Here is a 22,995-nt window from a genome sequence, read left to right as displayed (position 1 = left end):
TCTCCTTCGATATGATAACAATAATAGTTGATTTAGACATTTTATTTCACACAATACCACAAAATGTTCCAAGGCATTAGCCATCTCCTTCGATATGATAACAATAATAGTTGATTTAGACATTTTATTTCACACAATACCTGCACTTTCACAAGTGTTGAAGCCCTCAAACAGTCAAAGATAACCTGGATGTTGTTTGTCAAATGCCTAACCTGAAAAAAGAAACACAGAGCAATCCTTATATGAAGATGAATTTTGTTATAGAAATTAAAAGCCTAATATATAAGACTAAAGACTTACGCTAGGAGTAACTAGTAAGGTCTATGAAGAACGAAGATGAAGCAACTGAAGAGTGCGACCGAGAAAGAATAGGAGAGAATGAACTGAAGCCCTAGCATATGTATATACTTAAAGGTAAAATCGTAATTTTATTAATTCTTATTGGTTTACGGTTAAATCTTTAACAAAATTGGAAATACGAGGCCCGAACCAATAACCCAATAGTGAAAAAATTCTAAACTATTACCGAACCGTTAACCCAATAACCCGATACTGATAACCCAATAAATAATTAACGGTTCGGGTTATTGGTTTTACCCGATATATGCCCAGTCCTAGGTAGAGGTTCTATCAATTCGGTTCTATCAATTCTAAAAAGTGTTTGGGGAAAAATATCACTTTTTAGCGGTTGATTGGACGAAAAGTATAACGGGTTCTATCAATTCTAAAAAGTGTGTTTTGGGAAAAAAATATCACATTTTAGCGGTTGATTGGACGAAAAGTATAACAGGAACAAATGAAAATCAGTAGAGGTTCTACCAATTCTAAAAAGTGTATTAACGGTTGATTGACGAAAAGTAAATGAAAATCGGAACAATTTCCCTCTTGTAAAATGTGCTATGTGAACTTAACAAAATATATAGAATTGCGCATACAAGCAACAAGAAGAAAGCAAAATAGATCGAGATGAAACGCAACGGAGAGTTCAAGTTGGATATAGAAGATCTTTACCAAATAGATTCTTTCCCTAGTACTCTATGGTGCTGACAATACATATTACTAACCATTTTAAAGACTCAATTCAAGTTTAATAATACAATTTTACACTGTCAACAAACATTACTGAGACTTCAATTGAAGAAGCTACATAAGGCCTTTATTCAGAAATACAACAGCTAATACAGCGAATACAGCATTCAGTTACAACATAGTATCATTCGATTTCACAGAAAACATAATAACAGACCAGCTAATAGACAACCTCAACAGGCTCAAAACCCTTGTCAATTGACGCCTTGACAGCGTCCACCACAAGTTGTGTCTTTCTACTAATTGTTGGCCACTTCTTCTCAGGTTTACAACCTTTCCCTTTGATACTTCCAACCAGGTTAGAGAACTCCTTTACCATGAGAGCCTCTTGAGGAAGATCAGTGCTGACGTTTTGCTCACTTGGTGCAGGATGAATCGATATAGAAAGTTCACCAAACCTCGAACTTTCTACCGTGTAAAATGGAGCAATATTTTCTTGAAACGGAATTACAAAGTCATGCACCCGCAAATTTCCTTTGGATCCATTAGCAACGATATCCATAGCCATATTGGCTAAAAACGAACAGTAGAAAGTTGCTACCCTTCCGTCTTTCCAACTCAAAGAAGCACCACAGGATAGGATAACTCCAGCTTCATTTAATTCTGGATCAGGCAAAGCTGCCACGGTTTTGGGCAATTCATAATCAGTTGTCCACAAGATTGCGCGAATACTGTACCAACCAGCATCGCCTAGAGCACCTAGAGCATCAAGGTCGGCTTTTACACGAATGTCATTCTTTAAAAACTCTTGGTCACCAAGATAAGAAAAAGTGCTGTGTACCTGATAACATAACATAAGACCATATCGGACTTCAGGGATCGAATCAGAGTCCATACAGGATTTAAAGTGTCAAGACAAGTTTGTAGGAATCAAGAGTCCATAACAAGGCCGGCTCCACAGGCAAAGAGAGTGAAGCTGCCGCTTTAGGCCCCAAAAATTACATTACATCATTTATATACTATTTCATCAAAGGTATATTATAACAATTTTTGTTATTCATAAGAACTTAAATATGGGGGATTTGCATCTATACCCTCTTTTTTGGTCACGTTTTAACTTGTGCCCGCTTTGGGAAAAAAAATTGAAGCGTACCCACTTTTTCACGTAACTTCAGCATACGGGGCTGAAGTAGCAAAGGCAATCACGTAAAACTTCAGCATTCTAGTAGACGAGCCTAAAGTAGCAAAGGCAATACGCTGAAGTTTTTTTGTCCTAGATAAGATGCTGAAGTTATTTAGTTCATTTGTAAAAACTTCAGCACTAAAATAGCTGAGGTTTTTTTGTCCCGGATTCATTAGTTTTGTCATAAAACTTTTTCAAAAATTTCAGCAGAAGATGCTGAAGTTAATTAGTTCATTTGTAAAAACTTCAGCACTAAAATAGCTGAAGTTTTTTTGTCCTGAATTCATTAGTTTTGTCATAAAACTTCTTCAAAAATTTCAGCAGAACATGCTGAAGTTATTTAGTTCATTTGTAAAATCTTCCGCACTAAATAAGCTGAAGTTTTTTTGTCATAGATAAGCTTTTTCAAAAACTTCAGCAGAAGATGCTGAAGTTACTTAGTTCATTTGTAAAAACTTCAGCACTATATAGGCTGAAGTTTTTTTGTCCTGGATTCATTAGTTTTGTCATAAAGCTTTTTCAAAAAATTCAGCAAAAGATACTGAAGTTATTTAGTTCATTTGTAAAAACTTGAAGTTTTTGAAAAAGCTTTCTAACATACTAGATAAATAATCACCTTATTCTTTCATAGTGTATTACTACTATAAAATAATCAGATTGCCAACAATATGTAAATCATAAATTTTGGAAACAGTAAACGTGAAAAGAACATAATTACGTGAAAATATTCACAAATTATTGTCTACTACCTTTCGTAATTACTTATAATTTATTTTTAAATAATATGATAAACATACTTATGGCAGTCATCCCATGAACTGAAGTTTCATAGCAGCACCAACAGCAGCAGAAGAAAGAAGAAGAGGAAGAAGAAAAAGAAGAAGAAAATGAAGGAGGACAAGGAGGAGGAGAAAGGGGTTGAAGTTGTTTAAAAAGTGGGTACAAGTTAAAACTTTTAAAAAAAATGGGTATAGGTTAAATGGGGGCGACCAAATAGGGCGCCCCGTGCAATTTTTACCTTAAATATTCAACTGAAAATATTAATATGGTTATTCAAAACTCAAAAAATATTAGAAAAAATAATTAACAACATTGCACCTTAAGCTAGAAAAAAAGTTTCAAATTAATTTAAAGACTCTTATAAAAATTTGGCTTTAGGCCTCAAAATTTATTGAGCCGCCCTTGGTCCATAAGCTCGAAGCCTTCGTTTGGTTTCTTACAACTCTATTAAGTTTCAATTTTTCGCGTCGCTCCTAGGGAATATGTTGTTGTTGCCTAATTGTCATCTCCCTTTTCTTCTAACATATGTTTAGCATTGAAATATTCTCTTATGGTTTAATTTTAATATTTGTTTTTTATCTCATTTTTTAGTTAATTTCACTTGATAGGAAATCGTAAATCACAAAAGAACAGTTACGTGTTTTTTCAAGGATTTCATGACATTAGTATTTTTGAGCTTTTATTTTATTGGCTTTGAATTTATCTGTTATCAAAAGAAAAGAGAAGAGTTGGAGCAAGTATGTTCTCGTTTAAGTTAGAGCAACTTTAGACCTTTGGTTTCAATTAGGGGTGTGCATTCGAATCGGTTTATCGATAAATCGAATCGATTATTTGTTATCGGTTTATCGATATCGGTTTATCGATTTATCGATTTCGATTTCGATTTCGAAATTTTCCTTATCGAGTTATCGATTTCGATTTCGATTTTGTTCTATTCGGTTTATCGGTTTATCGATAAACCGATAAGAAATACTTTTAAAAAAAAAATAATTTTTTTAAAAAAAAAAAAATTAGTTTTTTTTTAATTTTTTTTTTTTTGCCCTTATTCTATAATACCCTTTCCTTTACCCTAAGTCTCTAACCCTATTATTTCATCTACCACATTTAAGGAATGATCATATTTAAAGTTCAAGGGAATGAAGTTCAAATTAATGGAAGATAGAATTAGCTGTGATGATGTATTTTTTTTATACCGTTGGAGTGTTGGTGGCATACATTTGATCCCTTACTTTAGTTTCGTTGCATGTGCTTGTTGACACAATTTTTATGTTATAAACGGTGTTCGTCTTATTTTAGCTTCTTTTGGTCCATATTAGTTAGGCGTGTTTATAGTGATATACTTTTCGTGGAATCCCGCAAATTTTGTTATTGGTGTAATCGATAACCGAATCGATAAGCCCCAAAAATCGATAAATCGAAATCGAAAAAATCGAAACCTTATTGAAACGATAACGATAAGCATATGTACAAATCGATAATCGATAAGTAATTATCGATAAGGGTCAAAATCGAATCAATAAATCGAATGCATACCCCTAGTTTCAATAAACAATATTGAACGACTTTTACATTTTATTAGAAATATTCGTCTAATTTGACATATAGCTATCTAATTCTTATTGTACTTTTTATAATATAGTTAGGTATTAGTTTCAAATTTGTTATTTTGGTCATTTTTATGAATTAAAAGAAGAAATAAATGCTAAAATCTTTGTTGCTCAGACTTTACAAAAATACCATCCGAGGATTCTCCAAAAATAGTAAATTGTTGAAAAATACAATACGAGTACGACAACATTTATAAAGAGTACGAGCAATATTAGCGAAACCTCAAACTTCATTCTCATTTCTCACCGCAAAGGAAGCCCAATGGAGCTCCCTTCTTATCTTTGGCATTTCTAAAGTGTGAAATCTCTCTCTCCAGCTCACCTTTTCTTCTCCCATCCAACAAAATCAATCCACCTCATTACCCAAAAATCCTCAACCTTTTCACAGTTCACAGTTTCTGTACAACTTTTTTCCAGTTCCTCTGTACATGGTCCCTCTCTACGTCATTCTAGAGAGTACACTTTATGGCATTTTATTTAGACACAAAATTTAAGAAAGAGATTTAGTACTAATTGACGCCATTAGTCAACATACTTTAATTTCACCTCTCCCTTCACCTCCTTCTAAAAAAAACCAGCCTCGCACTAAAACTATACCTGGCATAAGTTTCACCAATTTGGGGGGTTTCTTAATTTAATAAACAAAACAACATTTTCAAATATGACCAACAAAACATAATTACTTTTTAATTGATCGCCAAATCAGACAAAAATAGTAGTCAAAAATGAAAAAATAAAACAAATCAGAAGATTACCGATTTGAGTTGGCCAAATCGCTGAGAATCAGAGAGGAACTCCTTCATCTTAACAGTACGAGGATGATGCATCCACATGGTAGCGTCCATGTACTGCACCCCATTCAATTCACACGCCTCCAAAATCGTATCCAGCTCCTTCACGTTTAACGCAACGGGCTTTTCCAGCAAAACATGCTTCCTCTTCTGGGCCGCCAACACAGCCCACTTCAAATGCAGGCTTGTCGGAAGCGGAACGTAAACGGCGTCAATCTCCGGGTCATCCAGAACAGCCTCATAACTGCCGTATAACTTTGCAGTTGACGGATACCCGTTTTCTCTAGCAAACGCCGTTGCTTTTTCGATCGTTCGGCTGCCGACGGCGGAGATAGTGGCGTTTGGGGCAAGCGCAATGGCGCGTGATACTTTCCGAGCTATGTTAGCGCAACCTAGTATGCCGAAACGTACCGCTGACGCCTCTGCCATTTTTTCCTCAAAAGAAGCTGAGTGATGAGTGGAGCAGACAGTAGACAAGAATATTTATACTAGGAAACTAGTCGTACTAAATGAGGGTAATGTCCAAAGAAAAAAAACTGTAAAATTAATAAATCGTGAAGTGAAAAAGACGAAATAAAATAGTACACCTTCCGTTTCAATTTACGTGACCTGTTTGACTGGGCACAAAATTTAAGAAAAAATGAGACTTTTGAAATTTGTGGTTGTAAACAAGTTAAAAAGGGGCTCAGAGTATTTGTGTGGTTATAAAAGCTTCTCATTACTAACTTTAAATAAAAGCACATAGAAACTGCCTTGATTGCTCTCTCTAGACTAGGGCTATCGGCGCAAGTTAAGTAAACCTACGCCGACGGCGGCGGCCATGGCTAGAGGGCGAGGAAGACCGAAGAAACAACCAATTGTTACATTAGGGAGCTCAGTAAGTGCTAGAGTAATTGCTGAAACCCTAGAAAATGGAGGAGAACAGAGAATCTCAACCCGAGTAGCAACGCATTTTCCGGCACTTTCACCACTAGAATTGACGGTGAAATTGAACCCTGGGATTAAGCAACTAAATCTCAACGGAGACTTGAAGACGCAACTGACTGGAAATGGCAAACCACGGGGAGGTATAAGCAATAATGACTCAACAAAGGAGAATGCTAAAGCAACACCGAAGATACAGGAGCCAGTGCCCAATTGGACTGGGCTATTCAATAGTAATCGTGCTGCAACTAACGGTATGTCTCTTGATTACATTCCTCCGGAATTAGTTGAAGGACCAGTAATTGTTAAGCTTGACAAAGGAGAAACAGAAAAGGAGATTGACAAATGGAAGTGGCGCTAATAGTATATGTAGTGGGAGATACACCTGGGTATAACTTCATGAGCAAATATGTGCGTCAAAACTGGAATACTGTACCGGAGCCTGAAACCTACTATCATGAGGAGGGATATTATGTTGTTAAATTCAAAAACATAGCTGATATGAATGAAATATTGTATGCAGGACCCTATAGTATTAACAACAGACCTATGATTTTAAAGCAATGGACTCCAGACTTCGATTGCAATGCAGAGTTCCTCACAGAATTGCCTCTATGGGTTAAATTCCCATATCTGCCCATGAGCTGTTGGAGCAAGGACTCATTAAGTAGGATAGCCAGTGCTATTGGTGTTCCTAAATATGTTGATAAGTGTACCGCAAAACAGACTAGAATATCATTTGCTCGAATGCTCATTGAAGTCAATGTCACCAAAACCTTGCCATCTAAAATAACAGTGATGGATCCTTCAAGGAAAACATTTCAGCAGGGAGTGATATTTGAATGGAAACTTGAATACTGTGAACGATGTCTAATGATAGACCACAATTGTGATAAGCAAAGAAGGGATAACTTGAAGACAGAGGACCATAAGCAAACTAGACCAATTGAGAGGAAGAAAAGACCTCAAAAATTAGTTTCAACTTGGGTCCCAAAGGTAAATACTCATAAGTCGCCTTTACTGGTGATCAGCAGGGCACTAGTTACGCAGGGGCTACCAAACAAGCACAACAATAAGCAGAAACAATGACAACTGAAGAGATAGATCCCCAAGCCAAAGAGATGCAAATGTTGAAAGGAAAGGCTGCTAGAGAAATAAATGGCAGACCTGTGAATCAAATAATGGAAGTTGTTATACCTGTGAGAAATGATTTTGACATACTACAACAAGATGATGATGTGATGGCAACCTTACTCCCTTCTGATTTAGGAGGGGGATTCATATGCCATCAATAATGTCTTGGCTAGCATGGAATGTGAGGGGGTTAAATAAAAGGTATAAACAAAAAGAAATTACTACATACCTTAAAGAGAATAAAGTAAAGCGCTAGTTGGATTGGTGGAAACAAGAGTCAAGGAACACAATGCAGTCAAAATTAGTAGAAAAATAGCCCCTGGATGGGAATTTGAAAACAACTATGCAAGTGCAGTCAATGGTAGAGTTTGGATGCTCTGGGATAGTGCAGTATATTATGTCAAAATTGTACAACAAGCAGCACAACTAATACACTGCAATGTGGTTAGTAGGAACCAAGTCATTGATTGTGATATGACAGTGGTGTATGGATACAACACAATTGAAAAAAGAAAGGAATTATGGCAGCAGCTTGCAGGAATCTCACAGAAGGTAAATAAACCCCAGATTATCTGGGGTGATTTTAATTCTATACTATACCCACAAGATAGACTATATGGTACAACAGTAACTAGCTTGGAAATAAAGGATTTTACTGATTGTGTGCAAAACCTGATGCTGAAATGAGCTACCATGGAAGGGAGATTACTATACATGGACAAATAAACAGCAAGATGGAGATAGAATTTGGAGTAGAATTGACAGAGCAATGGGAAATGCAGAATGGATGATGCAGTTTGGACATCTCACTACTGAATTCAAGTTGCCTCACATATCAAACCACAGCCCTATGATGATACACACTAACTTGAGGGAACCAAAGATCAAGCCACCATTCAAGTTTTTCAATGTTTGGGCATCACATAAGAACTTTCCCAAGATGGTGAAGGACTGCTGGGAACAGGCCCTGCATCCAGATACAATGAGAAACATATGGCTGAAACAAAAAGACTTAAGAGGAAAATTGAAGATTTTGAATGAAACTGAGTTCAAGGGTATTGGTATGAAGATTGAACAAGCAAGAGAAGACTTGAAAGAGATTCAGATCAAGATAAGTTCACATTACAAATACACTTGCATCAGAATAGAAGAATATAATATGCCAGCTTGAAAAGTGGTCCTTGATTGAAGAAAGTATAATGCAGCAGAAGGCTAGGGCAATGTGGATAAAACTTGGAGATTCTAACACTAGCTATTTTTCAGCAGTCATGAAAGATAGGAAACAAAAGAAACAAATTACTGAGATTGATTCTCTTGATGGAAGGAGACTGACTGATCCAGCAGCTATAAGGGAAGAGATTACTCAGTTCTACAAATCACTTATGGGCACAACAATACCAAGTGTTACAGCAGTAAATAAGAAGACCATGAGAAGAGGTAGAAAGCTGGATCATGATCAACAACTCCAGCTATGTGAAGCAGTAACAGAACAAGAAATCTATGATGGATTATGCTCTATAGGAGATGACAAAGCCCCGGGGTTAGATGGATACAATGCAGTATTCTATTAAAAAGCATGGCCAATTATCAAGAATGAAGTTATAGAAGCAGTGAAGGAGTTCTTTATAAAAGGTACTATATTCAGAGGCATCAACTATACTGTAATAACTTTGATTCCAAAAGTAGCTAATCCAGCTACAATCAAAAAGTATAGGCCCATTGCCTGTTGTACTGTCCTCTATAAAATCATTGCTAAAGTCCTAGCAGGGAGAATACTGTAAGGCCCCGGAAAATTTCGCTAAGTAATTTAGGATTTCGTGCTGTCACGTAGGCTTATTATAATATTTTTATGTGCTATTAGCATGGTGTACATCCATTGGATTTGGTAAATATGTGTATAAGTCTTATGGTAGGTAATTTGGGGTCCAAGGAAAGGCCTAAGTCTAAGAAAAATTGGAAAAAGTCCAAAATAGGCTAAAATTCCCAATAATCTTGCACTAGTCCCTACTTTGAACGAGAATATCTAAATATCTATAAGGTTTTAGGTGATGGATAACCTATCAAATGAAAGGTCTTCGAGTCTAGTTTCCAATGCTTTAAATCGTTCGTTATTTGGATATTCCTACACAAAGTTATGATCAAATTACCAAAGGCTGGAAAAAAATATGATCCTGTGTCAGATCTGCAATCTCAATGTCCATTATGCGGTCCGCATTTTTGATCTGCGGTCGCAAATCAGGACGCAAATTCGACCAGTGTAGCCCAGTTTTGGACGCCGATTTTGCGGTGCATTATGCGGCCAGCATTCGCGTTCTGCGGTCCATTCTGCTATAGCAGACTTGACATCGGAGGGTTAATTTTCTAATTTTTATAACCCGACCCATTTTAATATATAGGCTTTAGAGTTCATTTTGGGGTCATTTTCTACTGATTTTAGAGAGAGGTAAGAGCATTTTAGAGAGAGAAGGAGGAACCCAACATTTAAATCATCCAAACTTGCATCAATCTTCAAGAATCAAAGATCCCAATCACAAGTTCTTCATCTAAGAGGTAAGATTCTATACCCTAGGTTTTAATTTCGAGTTTGGAGTATAAGATGGGTTATTAAGGTATGATTCTTGGGTGTATTAATATTGTATATACATGCATGTACAACTTAGGTTTATGGGAATATTTCTTAACATAAATAAGTAAGGATTGGGTTAGGGAATGAAGAAATTTTGGAAAGGGATTTACGAGTTCTCAGCCTTGTGTTGAAGTGGTACTGGTGGGCTTGAGTTCATGATTTGAGTATGTTCGAACTTTTGCTTATTGGTGCGTGTATTGTGCAAGTTGTGGCTTAGGCCTGTATTGATGTGTCATGTCACCAGAGTAGTGTGTTGGATTAGAGGAGATCGTTGGGATCATTAATGAATACGAACGGATTCGATTTCAGCATGATGGAAGGATAATANGTTGTGACGAGCATACGGTATGTGTACCTTGTATGAAAATATGTGAATTGATTGCCTTAATTGATTTCCATACCACCAAGTTATATGTGATTGTGAGAAGTGATTTGATGTGCCTATCTTGTTATGTGCAAAGTTTGTAAAAGCTTGAGGATGTCGACATGGAAGTATGTGTTTACTTATGTGAGCTATTTGTGAATTCTTGTGATTAATGTGCCTTGAACGTTGTTAGTTAAGTCTTACGATATGATGGTGCAAGTAAATGGAAACAAATCAAATGTGGGTGTGTGATTGTGAAAGTGTTATGTGGAAAGAACTGAGAAACAAATGATGGAAGGAAATCATAAATGATGCACTTGGAACAACTGTGGTAATAACATATTTGGCTTGTTGTGGGTAATTATTGTGGTGACTTAAATTGCATATGAATTGTTGAATATGATGAAATGGTATTGATGGCTACGGAAATTCTTGTGAATTGTTGTGGTTGTTCTTTGAGAATTGTTGTTGTTGTTCTTGTGAATTGTTGTTGTTGTGTGTTGTTTGTGAATTGTGATTGTTCGGTGGAATGGGTTGCGCGCCGCAACACGAAGTAATAAGGTGTGGGTTGTGGTGATAAGGGTGGCCGAGGTAATAAGGGTGGAAAGTGATCGAAATCACTATTGAAATGAAAATATGAACAAATTGTGAAATTATTGATGTGGAAATGTGGAAGGGGAAGCAGGAGAGATTGTATGCTTGTTTGGCTTGATTGTGCCCTCTTTGTGGATCTGATTGTTGTTTCTATTACTGTTACATACCGGTTTATAAATTGTGAAATTATTGATGTGATAATGTTGAAGGGGAAAAGGAGAGATTGTGAAACTTGTTTGGCTTCGATTGTTTCTTTCACGCGCATTTGTTCGTTGATTCTATTGATATATGTTACTTGTGTGTTATTTGATTCTACCTGGGGTGAAGTTTGTTCATACATACCAGTACAATTCAAATGTACTGACGTCCCTTTTGCCGGGGGCGCTACATTCGTGTTATGATTGTAGGTGCAGGTACTTCAGTCCACCGACAATAGCATCTTATCCATTTCCCATCAGCTGTATTGGTGAGCCCCTTTCCTCTCGGGGCCCTGTGTGGCTCATGTCGCTCTTCTTCCCGGAGTCTCATTTTGGTATTTGTGTAAGGTATAGCCGGAGCCTTGTTGCCGGCATTTCCATATTATTCTTTAGTTGTAGTTAGAGGCTCCGTAGACAGGTTGTGGGTAGTGTCGGGCATGGGAATTTTAAATAGAAATATTGATGTTTGGCAATGATGTATAAAACTTGTAATACCTTTAAAGTGGCGAATGAAGTTTCTAATGAAAATGAAATGGAAATTGTTATTGATATGTTTATAGAATTTGATTAATGGAGTCCATCTCCTATTTATTCATGAGTTAGTTTGGGTAGAATGAGACCTAACAGGCTTGCTCGGTCGGGTTTACTCGGTTGAGCGCCGGTCGCGCTCCTCGGATTTTGGGGCGTGACAAATACAAAAGATTATTGCAAGCATCATCACAGAAACACAAGTTGGATTCATTCCTGGGAGAAGAGTTGCAGATAATATGATCTTGGCACATAAATTGGTGAAAGCATACACAAGGAAATATATCTCACCAAGATGTATGATTAAAGTAGATATCCAAAAAGCCTATGATACAGAAGATTGGAGGTTCCTGAAGCAGATGCTGGAAGAGCTACATTTTCCTTCAAAGTTTACTAGCTGGGTGATGGAATGCGTGTCAACTGTTAATTACTCCATAGTAATCAATGGAGAACCAACCAAACCATTTGATGATGTAAAAGGGCTTAGGCAAGGGGATCCAATGTCACCTTTTCTATTTGCTATAGTCATGGAGTACTTAAGCAGAAGCCTTAGTGAACTGAAAGATGAGAAGCAATTCAAGTTTCATCCTAAGCTGTTCCAAAATGAATATTACTCATCTGAGCTTCGCAGATGACCTGCTGATGTTTTCTAAAGGAGATCTAACTTCTGTGGGACTACTGCACACCAAGTTTGGTAACTTCACAGATGCTTCATGTTTACAAGCTAACATGTCAAAGAGTGCTATATATTTTGGTAGAGTAGCAGACCCTCTTAGGCATGATATTCAGCAACTGCTGGGATATGGACAAGGGGAATTACCTTTTAGATATTTGGGGATCCCATTGGCTATAAGAAAGCTGAAGATGTTAGAATGACAACCATTAATATCCAAGATCATTGCAAAAGTGACTTCATGGGTAGAAAAGAAACTGTCATATGCTGGTCGTGTACAACTGGTGAAGACAATTCTATTTGGAGTTCAATCCTATTGGGCACATATATTCATAATACCTGCCAAAGTGATGAAGGCCATAGAAGGTTACTGTAGAAGTTACATTTGGTCGGGAACAAATGAGATAACTAGAAAGGCATTGGTATCCTAGAGCAGAGTGTGTGTGCCAAAGGCAGCTGGAGGACTTAATCTCACAAATCTGAAAATCTGGAACAAAGCAACTATAGTTAAAACCTGCTGGGAATTGCATAGTAAGAAAGATACTCTTTGGATCAAATAGATACATGAGTACTGTATAAAAGGAAAGCAGATAACTGATATGCCCATACCTCAGCAAGCAAGCTGGATGGTAAAGAAAATACTCAAGGCAAGGGAGGATTTGGGTAATGTTGAACATAAGGCAGCAGGGAATAGGAGCATGATTAGGATCATTTATCTGAAAATGATAGGAGAGCTACCAAAAGTTACCTGGAAGAACTTAATGTATGGGAATGCAGCAAGACCAAAAGCAATCCTCATCACATGGCTTCAATTTCAAGACAGATTACTCACAGCTACAAGACTAAAAAGCTGTGGAATATAGATAGATTCAAACTGTCAAATGTGCAAACAAGCATAGGAAAACAGTGATAATCTATTTGCTGAATGTGAAGTCAGTAGAAGAGTGTGGAGAAAACTAATGGTATGGATTAAAATTGACTGGCCATCAATGAAGACATATGGAGAACTGCAGAGCTGGATAGAACAGAGGACAAGAGGAAAGACAAAGCAAGCAAAAGTATTGAAGCTGCTATACACAGAATTCATTTATGCAATATGGATTGAACGAAATAATAGAGTGTTCATGAAGAAAGTGAAAACTAGTGATGCTGTAGCTAGAGATATAGCCTATACTTGTCATGTTCGTGCTGATGAAAACCTTAAGATGACATTACAGAATTTTAGATTTTCAAGCTAAGTGTCAATGACATTAGATAATGTGTATAGGACAGTTTCTCTTAGTGAAGATGTGTCTACCATATGAACAACAGACTGAGTATGTAGTCTAGCTGCTTTTGTAAATATTCTACTTGGTAATTAATGAAAGTTGATAGTTACCAAAAAAGAAAAATTTCTCATTAAGGTTAGAATTGGAAGTTTAAGCTAAATTGTTTCCAAATTTAAAAAGGAATCTTTCTTTTTGAAACGGACCAAAAAGAAAATAAAGAATAGAAAAATAAGAGAGACCGGCATTTTAAAAGAGAAAAGCGTCAATAGCGTGACCCCGACGGCCTTTTCACATCTCATATGATATGACGCCAACATTCACCCAATAAATATTTCCTCCACCATTCGCCCACCTGTAGGAAATTTGGAAAGAATTTGTCGCGCTCACATCGAATCATATTAATTTTATTAATATTTTTTTTATGTAATACAACATGAATTAATTATACTTTATTTATTATTAGCATACGTTATTCATTTATTAGTTGTATGCAAGCGCTGATACAAGTGGGAAAAAAATTACCACTCCCTCTGTTCCAGTTTATGTGAACCTATTTCCTTTTTGGTCCGTTGCAAAAAGAATGGCCCCTTTCTACATTTGGTAACAATTTAGCTTAAACTTACAAATACTCGGGCCCCTTTTTGGCTTGTTTAGGACCACAAATTCCAAAAGTCTTTATTTTTTCTTAAATTTGTGCCCAGTCAAACAGGTTCACATAAATTGAAACGGACGGAATAATACATTTTTACCTCTCCAAACCACGTGAAGGGTTTTTGAGAATTGAGCATTTCATGTTTACATTTTCGAAACATCGTAAACCCAAATGTTCAGTTGACTACTTATGTGCAGTGCTTGGTTAAAGTGGTAATTTTTGAGAAAACTGTAGTGCTTTTCAGTAAAGTACCTTAATTAGATGGGGAAACAGATTACTTAACCACTAGACTCTAACAAAGTTGTATTAGAACTTCAAAGGCTGCACTTTATTAATGAACACATAGGCGTATTTATACATAGCAATCCTTGATTAAGGAGGAGTAGAATCCCTGAAGAAGGGGAAGAGACAAAGGTTAATCTAAACTAACAAAGATAAGGATTACAAGATAGCTTTCTATCTAATATGCCCCCTCAAGATGGGCAATCGGTCGGACGAGTACAAATGCCAATCTTGTTCCTCAACCTGTCAAACTCAAGACGAGAAAGAGGTTTAGTTAGGATGTCGGCAAGTTGATCCTTGGTTGAGACATGAGCAACCCGAAGAAGACCTTCTTCACCAAATCACGCACAAAGTGAAAATCAACTTCTAAGTGTTTCATTCGGGAATGAAAAACTAGTTTAGCACACAAATAAGTAGATCTCAAGTTGTCACAATATATCACTGGAGGACGTAAAAAGGAGACAGCCAGTTCCTTAAATAAGTTCCTCAACCAACAAAGTTCAGCAGCTGTAGATGCAACCGAGCGATATTCAGCCTCGGTCGACGAGCGAGCAACAGAACGCTGGTTTTTAGAGCTCCAAGCAACTGGATTCTTCCCAAGAAAAATTATGTGAGCACTCGTAGACGTGCGATCATCACGATTACCAGCCCAATCAGCATCCGAGAAGGCATGAAGAGTTAAAGGAGAGTCCTTGTGAAAGAAAATACCCTTGTCAATCGTACCAAGAAGATATCTGATCACCCTTTTGAGAGCTTGCCAATGCTTGACAGTAGGACGATGAGAGAATTGAGCAAGACGCGTGGTGGCAAAGGCGATGTCTGGTCTAGTTAATGCTAAGTATTGCAAGGAACCAACAAGCATCCTGTAATCATGTGGATCACTTATTGGTGCACTATCATCAAGTTGCAATGAGTTAGTGGCTGCCAGAGGTGTAGCAACTGGATTTGCACCTAGCATAGAAGCCTTTTGGACAATATCTTTAATATATTTCCTTTGAGACAGAAACAAACCAGTAGATGTACGAGTAGCCTGAATACCAAGAAAATAAGCAAGAGAACCAAGATCTTTAATTGAAAATCTAGTTCCAAGCTTTGTAATGAACCTCTCAATGGCCTTCAAATTATTGCCTGTAACTATTAAGTCATCCACGTACACAATGAGATACATGATTATTCCAGCTACAGAGAAGATAAATAAACAATGATCAGAAGAGCACACCCTGAAACCCATACTTAACAAGAATTCAGACAATTCATGGTACCAAGCACGCGGAGCTTGTTTGAGACTATATAATGACTTGTGCAGTTTGCACACATGATTCGGAGTATTAGCATCGATAAACCCCTTTGGTTGGGCCATGTATACTTCTTCAGTTAAGGTGCCATGCAGGAAGGCATTATTAACATCCAGTTGTCGAAGTAACCAGCCTTGAGAAACAGCAAGAGAGAGAACAACCCGGACAGTAGTATGTTTTGCAACAGGTGAGAAGGTCTCAATATAGTCAATACCTGGTCTTTGAGTAAACCCTTGAGCAACCAAACGAGCCTTGTATTTGTTGAGACTTCCATCAGCATTCCGTTTCACCCGAAAAATCCATTTAGACCCAACAATATTCGTACCAGAGGGACGTGGAACAAGGGTCCAAGTGCCTTGAGCCTTTAAAGCATTAATCTCAGCTAACATACATGCCAATCAGAATCCTTAAGTGCACTCGCCACACTCTTTGGTTCACTCTTAAGAAGAGAAAGATTGGTACATTTAGGTGTATCAACAGAAGCTGCAAGGCAAAGTCTAGTAAGAGGTTTACGAATATTGTTCTTTGAGCGAGTGACCATAGGATAGGCATTTTGAGAAGATGGTGGAGGGACTAGTGAGGAAGGCATGGATTGTGAATGGGTAAATACTGGCAGAGTTGGTGAATCTGCTGCCATGGTAGTTGCTGGAGCACTGGTTATCGGCAAATGTTCAGGTTCCTGTACATTGGATACAGTGGCTAAACTAGAAGGCAAAGCAGAGGAAGAACTTCGAGGGACTGTACCTGAACAACCTTCTGTAGTTGTTGAAGATGGAAAGGGTGAAGGAGAATCTTCGGAAGACGCACCAGCTCTGGGAGAGACAACAGATGTAGTAGATCCAATGGCCATCGGAACAAAATAATGAGGAGCCCAAGCTGTAATAGTATCGGTAGTGACAATATTATTAGCACCAGAATATTGAGAAGAGGGAAATTCATGCTCGACAAAGTCAACATGGCGTGAAATATACATTTTGTGCTTTTGAAGATCATAACACATATAAGCACTCTGATTTGTAGAGTACCCCAAAAATATACATGGAGTGGAGCGAGGCTCAAGTTTATTATGAGACTGTGGGCGCAACCAAGGATAACAAAGACAACCGAAAATCCGTAGCTTATGATAATTTGGAGTTTCGCCAAACAAACGGAAGTATGGCGAATCATGATTAAGCAACGGTGTAGGAAGTCTATTGATAAGATAAACAGCTGTTAGGAATGCGTATGACCAAAATGAAAGGGGTAAATGGGACAAATGGAGTAAAGTAAGGCCAGTTTCAACAATATGACGATGTCTACGTTCAGCTGTTCCATTATGTTCCGGTGTATATGGTGGTGTAAGGAAATGAGAAATACCATGAGAGGTAAATAATTCTCTTAAATGAATATATTCACCACCATTGTCGGAATAAACAGACACAATAGGCACCTTGAAAAATTTTTCAACAAGAGCTTTAAACTTAGGAAATATATTAGAGACCTCAGATTTCCTTTTCATTGGGTAAAGCCAAACATACTTAGTAAAATGATCAACAAATAAAAGGTAATATTGAAAACCATCGATTGAAGAAACTGGTGCAGGCCCCCAAACATCAGAATAGACATATTGTAATGGAGAAGACGATTTTATTGAAGAAACTCCAAAAGGAAGTTTGTGCATTTTATTGCACTTACAAGAATTGCAAAAAAATTTGGATGAAACAAAACTAGAAATATTCAAAGAGCCTAAAATGTGACGCAAGACAGGAGAAGCTGGATGACCAAGACGATTGTGCCAAGCTACAGTAGAAACGAGTTGAGTATGAAAGGCCCGAGGTGAGGATGCAGTTGATGGCCATGGATAAACTCCATCTTTAGGCTTTCCCGTTACCAGAGGCTCCCGTGTCAGATAATCCTTCACAATATAAGAAACAGGTGAGAATTCCACAGAAACATTATTTGATTTACATAACTGATAAACAGAAAGCAAATTCTTTTTCATTTGTGGGACACAAAGAACATTAGAAAGATGGAGGGGGCGAGTTGGCGTTGGTAAACAAGAAGAACCAGAATGTGTGACTTTTAGATTGTTACCGTCGCCAATCATAACATCATCACCAACATAATTTGAATGAAGAGATAGATTATTTAGATCACTCGTGATGTGATGGGAAGCACCGGAATCCAGCAACCAGTTTGAATCTCCAAAAGCAGTTGTATTGGCAACATTTGCCACTGGTTTAGGTATACCAGTTGCACTAGAATTTGAGGAAGCAGTTGCGCCGGAGGTGGAAAGCCAAGGAAAAGCATTCTTCAGCTTTCTACACTGTTTGACAACATGACCTGGTTTGTCACAATATTGACAAATTACTTGGGGCTTAGAGTTGTATCTTTGTTGAGAGCCGGTATTGCTAGACGACTTGGAGTTTCGATTGCTCCTGGAATTGGAATAGCTGCGTGTAGCAACATTAGCAGTAACGGGTGTAGCAAGAACATTACTGTCACGTTGAAGATATTGTTCATAATCACATAACTTCTCGTGTAACTCATCAAACGAAAAGGGTGTATCCCTAGTACGAATTGAATCCGCAATACCCCGGTACTCAGAAGGAAGGCCCTGCAAAACATGTAAGGTAACATCATCCATAGTCAAATTTGCTCCAGAAGAGTTAAGAGTCGTGACCAGTTGTTTAACATATTGAAGGTAGGAGGACATGGACTGCGATCCCTTAGTAGCCCGAGATAAGGATTCTTTTAGACTAAGAATCCGACTTCGAGAGGGATGTGCATACATAGTATGCAAGGTGGTCCAAACATCATACGAGGTCTCTGCAGTATTCACAAGTGGAAGAACTTCTGTTGAAAGGGTAGCGATAATGGAACTTCTCAGTAACTGATCTTGACGATACCAGTAGTCGGATCGAACTTGCTGTGTTGATGGTTGAATAGTCACAAAATGTGTGAACCCATACCCAATAAGAATAGAGCGCCATTGGGAATACCATGTCTGATAGTTAGATGAGGTAAGTTTAACAGAAGCCTGCAACGAAGAGGTTATATTAATTAGAGAGGATTGAGCGGAGGAATATGTATTTGGCTGAGAGGAGATGATGGATAAAGGAGTTGGGTTTATTATCTGATTAACAAATGAGTTAGGTAGGGAAGTGTCAAATGGGGGATGCAATGAAGGAAGAGAAGGAATAGTCTGGTTATCAGAAGGCCCCAACATATGGTTTGTGGGTGGTGCACCCATTGAAAAGGTTGGCAAAGTTGATGGTGGTAAAGAGCCCAGCGACTGAATGAGAGAAGGGTTACTGGCATAGTTGGCGGAGATTAGAGGGGCAGGGATGGAGGTTGCAGCAAAGGAAAGCGGGTGTGATCCGACAAGAAGAGAAGTGTGATCGGCTACAGTGGTATGACCGGAAACTGTGGCTGTAGTCATCCGTTCTGTACCAAAAACTGGAGTAGAGACTAGCAGTGAGTGAGTAGAAGAGTTTTCTTCGTTTCCCATGGTTTTCGGTGAAACGAGATAAATCGCAAAGCCGTTAAGCAGTAGGCTCTGATACCATAACAAAGTTGTATTAGAACTTCAAAGGCTGCACTTTATTAATGAACACATAGACGTATTTATACATAGCAATCCTTGATTAAGGAGGAGTAGAATCCCTGAAAAGGGGGAAGAGATAAAGGTTAATCTAAACTAACAAAGATAAGGATTACAAGATAGCTTTCTATCTAATATGGGAAAAATTGAAGACAAATAGACTTCGGCATGCATTTAAATATTGCAATTGTTCATAAGCGGCTTCAGAATTGAACTTGATATATTTGACCTTTCAAATTTCTAAAATTGTGTACTTCTAAAACTATCGCCTATCGGTTCACATCTACCGTTTAGTTGAAAATTTTCATAAATACATAATTATACTCTGCGTCGAAAATATTGAATTTGCAAGAACTCATTGTAGCTGCATCTACCACTGCAACTGTCGTAAAGAAATCAAAATAGAATATGATGGAATTCATGAAGGACATAGTTAAACCCAAAATTAAACGATAGAAGGGTCATTTTCTAAGCCCTGCAGGAAAGGGAAGTTGCGCTAAAGTCTATTTTGTCAACAAGCCAAACTTATAGCTTGTTTGGATGGTTGTACCTATCGTATCGTATCGTATTGTTATTTTAAATACAATGTTTGTTTTGATTGTTACTTAAATTTTATTGTATCGTGCCTTGATTGTACTACGTGAAGCATGTTAGGCTAGAACTACTTGATGCCTTGTATTTTCTCGTACTCTAGTTCTGAATATCTTCTTGTTGTGGCTGCGTATTTACATTGGGACTACGGATGTGGGATTCCGGTAGCTTCCCCCTTGTTTGTTTACTTTTGGACTGCGGGTTCGATTCCCGATAGATCCCCCTGCATATTTACTTTGGGACTGCGGGTGAGATTCCCGATAGATCCCCCTGCATATTTACTTTGGAACTGCGGGTTCGATTCCCGATAGATCCCCCTGCATATTTACTTTGGGACTGCGGGTTAGATTCCCGATAGATCCCCCCTGCACATTGATAGTTGGACTACGGGGCAGTATCCCGGGAGATCCTTCGGATATATACTTATGATGGACTACGGGACGGTATCCCGAGAGATCCACTGGACAATTGAGAAAAGGACTACAGGACGGTATCCTGGGAGATCCTCATTGTTACCAATGGTATTGAGCTGTACATATTTCATGTTTACTCCGTTCCTTGTGTAATTGTTATTGCTTGTTTAGCCTGTCTTATTCCATTGCTGTACTCATTATTACTGCCTATTTTCATACTGTTAATTCATATTATATTGTTTAACCTCAGTAGGGCCCTGACCTTCCTCGTCACTACCCAATCGAGGTTAGGCTTGGCACTTACTGAGTACCGCTGTGGTGTACTCATGCCCTTCCTGCGCATGTTTTTCATGTGCAGATCCAGGTACCTCCACTCAGGCGCACTATCCTTAAGGCGAGGAGATACACGGAGACTTCGAGGTATATCTGCCGCGTCCGCAGACCAGGAGTCTCTATTCTGTTCCAGCTTTAGTACTTAGTTTATTCCTTTTCTCTCAGTTGTTTAGATATTCTGGAGTTAGAGCAGCGTACTATGTTCTGTTAGCCTGTGGTTCCCGTGAGTTTCCGGGTGGGATTGAGTTGTAGACTTCCGCATTTCTTTTGAGTTGTATAGGCCGAGCGGCCTTATATGCAGTTATTATTTTAATACGTCTAGCTTTATTTAACCATTTCGCAGTTTTAGGTTGTTATTTCTGCATTGTTAGGCTTACCTAGTTGTAGCGACTAGGTGCCATCACGACATGTTCATGGAGGGTGAACTGGGGTCGTGACATATGTGAATTACTCTCTTTAACTTATATTACTTCTCTCTGCTTTTTGGTGTGTTTGAAGAAGTGAGAGAGCTCCTCCATTTATAGGAGCAAAATATGTAGCCTCCAAGAATGCTACAGGAGATGTATTAATCTCCTCCACTTGTTTCCAAACTTTGGTTCCAAGAAAGAGTTGCCAGCAAAGTTTTTATTTTATAGGCACATGCCTATTGTTGGATAGGATGGACCCCACAGTCTCTCCCTTAATTTTGATTTTTCTTTTTCATTCTAAGTCTTGATCTCAATCTGAAAATCTTCAAACTTGAGAGGCTTTGTAAAGATATCCGCAGCTTGATCACGAGACTTCACATATTTGAGCTTTACTTCCTTCTTGGTAATGCATTTTCTGATAAAGTGATGCCTTGTATCTATATGCTTGTTTCGATCATGATACATTGGATTCTTCGCGAGTGCTTGTGCGGATTTGTTGTCAATACAAATCTCCGTAGCTTCAATCTTTTGTAAATTGAACTCCTTCAATAATCTTCTCAGCCAAATAGCATGACATGTACAGGATGTTGTTGCTACATATTCAGCTTCGCAAGTCGAGAGAGTAACAATTGATTGTTTTTTTGAACTCCAAGAAATAACTGAATAACCTAAGAAAAACACAAAACCAGTTGTGCTTTTTCTATCATCAATATCTCCCGCATAATCACTATCACAAAATCCCACAAGGTTGAAATCACTAGAAGAAGAGTAAAATAGCCCAAAATCAATCGTACCTTTTAGGTAATGAAGAATTTTTCAGCGACTTTCAAGTGAGTGGAGTTAGGAGCTTTCATAAAGCGACTTAGTACTCCAACTGCAAAGTGTATATCTGGCCCGGTACAAGTCAAGTATCTCAAACTTCCGACAAGACTTCAAAAAATGTGGGATCCATTTTTCTCCTTCATCAAACTTGGACAATTTAGTCCCACTTTCCATTGTCGTGTTCACGGGGTTGCAATCGAGCATATTAAACTTCTTCAATATCTCTTTTTTTAGCTTTCTTGAGAGATAAAAGTTCCATCATCCATCTGCTTCACTTCTAGGCCCAAGTAGTATGACATGAGCCCTACATCCGTCATCTCGAACTCACGGGACATATTTTTCTTAAAAGCTTCAAACAAACTTGGGTTATTACTCGTGAATATAAGATCATAAACATAGAGACAAACAAGCAAGATATCTCCATTAGTATGAACTTTAAGGTAAAGAGCATATTCATGGAAACAACGAGTAAATCCATTGTCTTGAAAATACTTGTCGATGCAACTATTTCATGCCCGTGGGACTTGCTTCAATCCATATAAAGCTTTCTTCAACCACAACACTTTATCTTCATGGTTTTTTTACCATAAATCCAGTGGTTGTTCAATATAGACTTCTTCAAGAGAGAGCCATTCAAGAAGGTTGACTTGACGTCTAGTTGATGGATCTTCCACTTCATTTGCGCCACCAAAGAGATCAACAAACAAATTATCTCCATGCGGGCAATAGGTGCATAGACTTCTCCATAGTCAATGTCTTGCCTTTGCTTGTAGCCTTTAGCCACAAGTCGTGCTTTGTATCTCTCCACTTCTCCACCAGCATTCTCCTTAGTCTTGTATACCCATTTCACTCCAATTGCTCGTTGTCCCTTGGGAAGAGTTGTTAACTCCCAAGTGTTGTTCTTCTCTATTGAATCGAT

At 38.0% G+C, this 22,995-nt stretch overlaps 3 protein-coding genes across 3 annotated transcripts; 2 read left to right on the top strand and 1 right to left on the bottom strand.

The window, feature by feature from the left end:
• Positions 1-990: 990 nt before the first annotated feature.
• Positions 991-5,875, bottom strand: LOC109239601 (uncharacterized oxidoreductase At4g09670-like). The gene is made up of 2 exons (XM_019406187.1): positions 5,355-5,875; positions 991-1,870 (listed from the first exon to the last, which is right to left on the bottom strand). The coding sequence occupies exons 1-2, from the start codon at positions 5,817-5,819 to the stop codon at positions 1,250-1,252; spliced, it is 1,086 nt and encodes a 361-aa protein (XP_019261732.1). The 5' UTR covers positions 5,820-5,875; the 3' UTR covers positions 991-1,249.
• Positions 5,876-6,713: 838 nt separating this feature from the next.
• On the top strand, positions 6,714-7,403 carry LOC109239591. Its single transcript, XM_019406177.1, has one exon. It carries the CDS (start codon positions 6,714-6,716, stop codon positions 7,401-7,403), a length of 690 nt encoding a protein of 229 aa, XP_019261722.1.
• LOC109239590 lies at positions 7,400-8,619 on the top strand. Its single transcript, XM_019406176.1, has 3 exons — positions 7,400-7,558; positions 7,731-8,000; positions 8,149-8,619. The coding sequence occupies exons 1-3, from the start codon at positions 7,400-7,402 to the stop codon at positions 8,617-8,619; spliced, it is 900 nt and encodes a 299-aa protein (XP_019261721.1).
• Positions 8,620-22,995: the final 14,376 nt, after the last annotated feature.

The sequence above is a fragment of the Nicotiana attenuata genome, unplaced genomic scaffold, assembly GCF_001879085.1.
Source record: "Nicotiana attenuata strain UT unplaced genomic scaffold, NIATTr2, whole genome shotgun sequence".
NCBI classification, from domain to species: Eukaryota; Viridiplantae; Streptophyta; class Magnoliopsida; order Solanales; family Solanaceae; genus Nicotiana; species Nicotiana attenuata.
Note: the sequence above shows the minus strand (reverse complement) of the source record. Positions and strands in the feature narration are given on the sequence as shown.

Bases quoted from the DNA above. Each gene is read 5' to 3' on its own strand.
- LOC109239590 (XM_019406176.1), top strand. From the start codon at position 7,400: ATGACAACTGAAGAGATAGATCCCCAAGCCAAAGAGATGCAAATGTTG. The intron at 7,559-7,730 runs GCAACCTTACTC...ACAAGAGTCAAG, and splicing joins AACAAGATGATGATGTGATG to GAACACAATGCAGTCAAAAT. The intron at 8,001-8,148 runs GTAAATAAACCC...CTACCATGGAAG, and splicing joins TTGCAGGAATCTCACAGAAG to GGAGATTACTATACATGGAC.
- LOC109239591 (XM_019406177.1), top strand. From the start codon at position 6,714: ATGAGCAAATATGTGCGTCAAAACTGGAATACTGTACCGGAGCCTGAA.
- LOC109239601 (XM_019406187.1), bottom strand. From the start codon at position 5,819: ATGGCAGAGGCGTCAGCGGTACGTTTCGGCATACTAGGTTGCGCTAAC. The intron at 1,871-5,354 runs GTAATCTTCTGA...TTATGTTATCAG, and splicing joins GATTTGGCCAACTCAAATCG to GTACACAGCACTTTTTCTTA.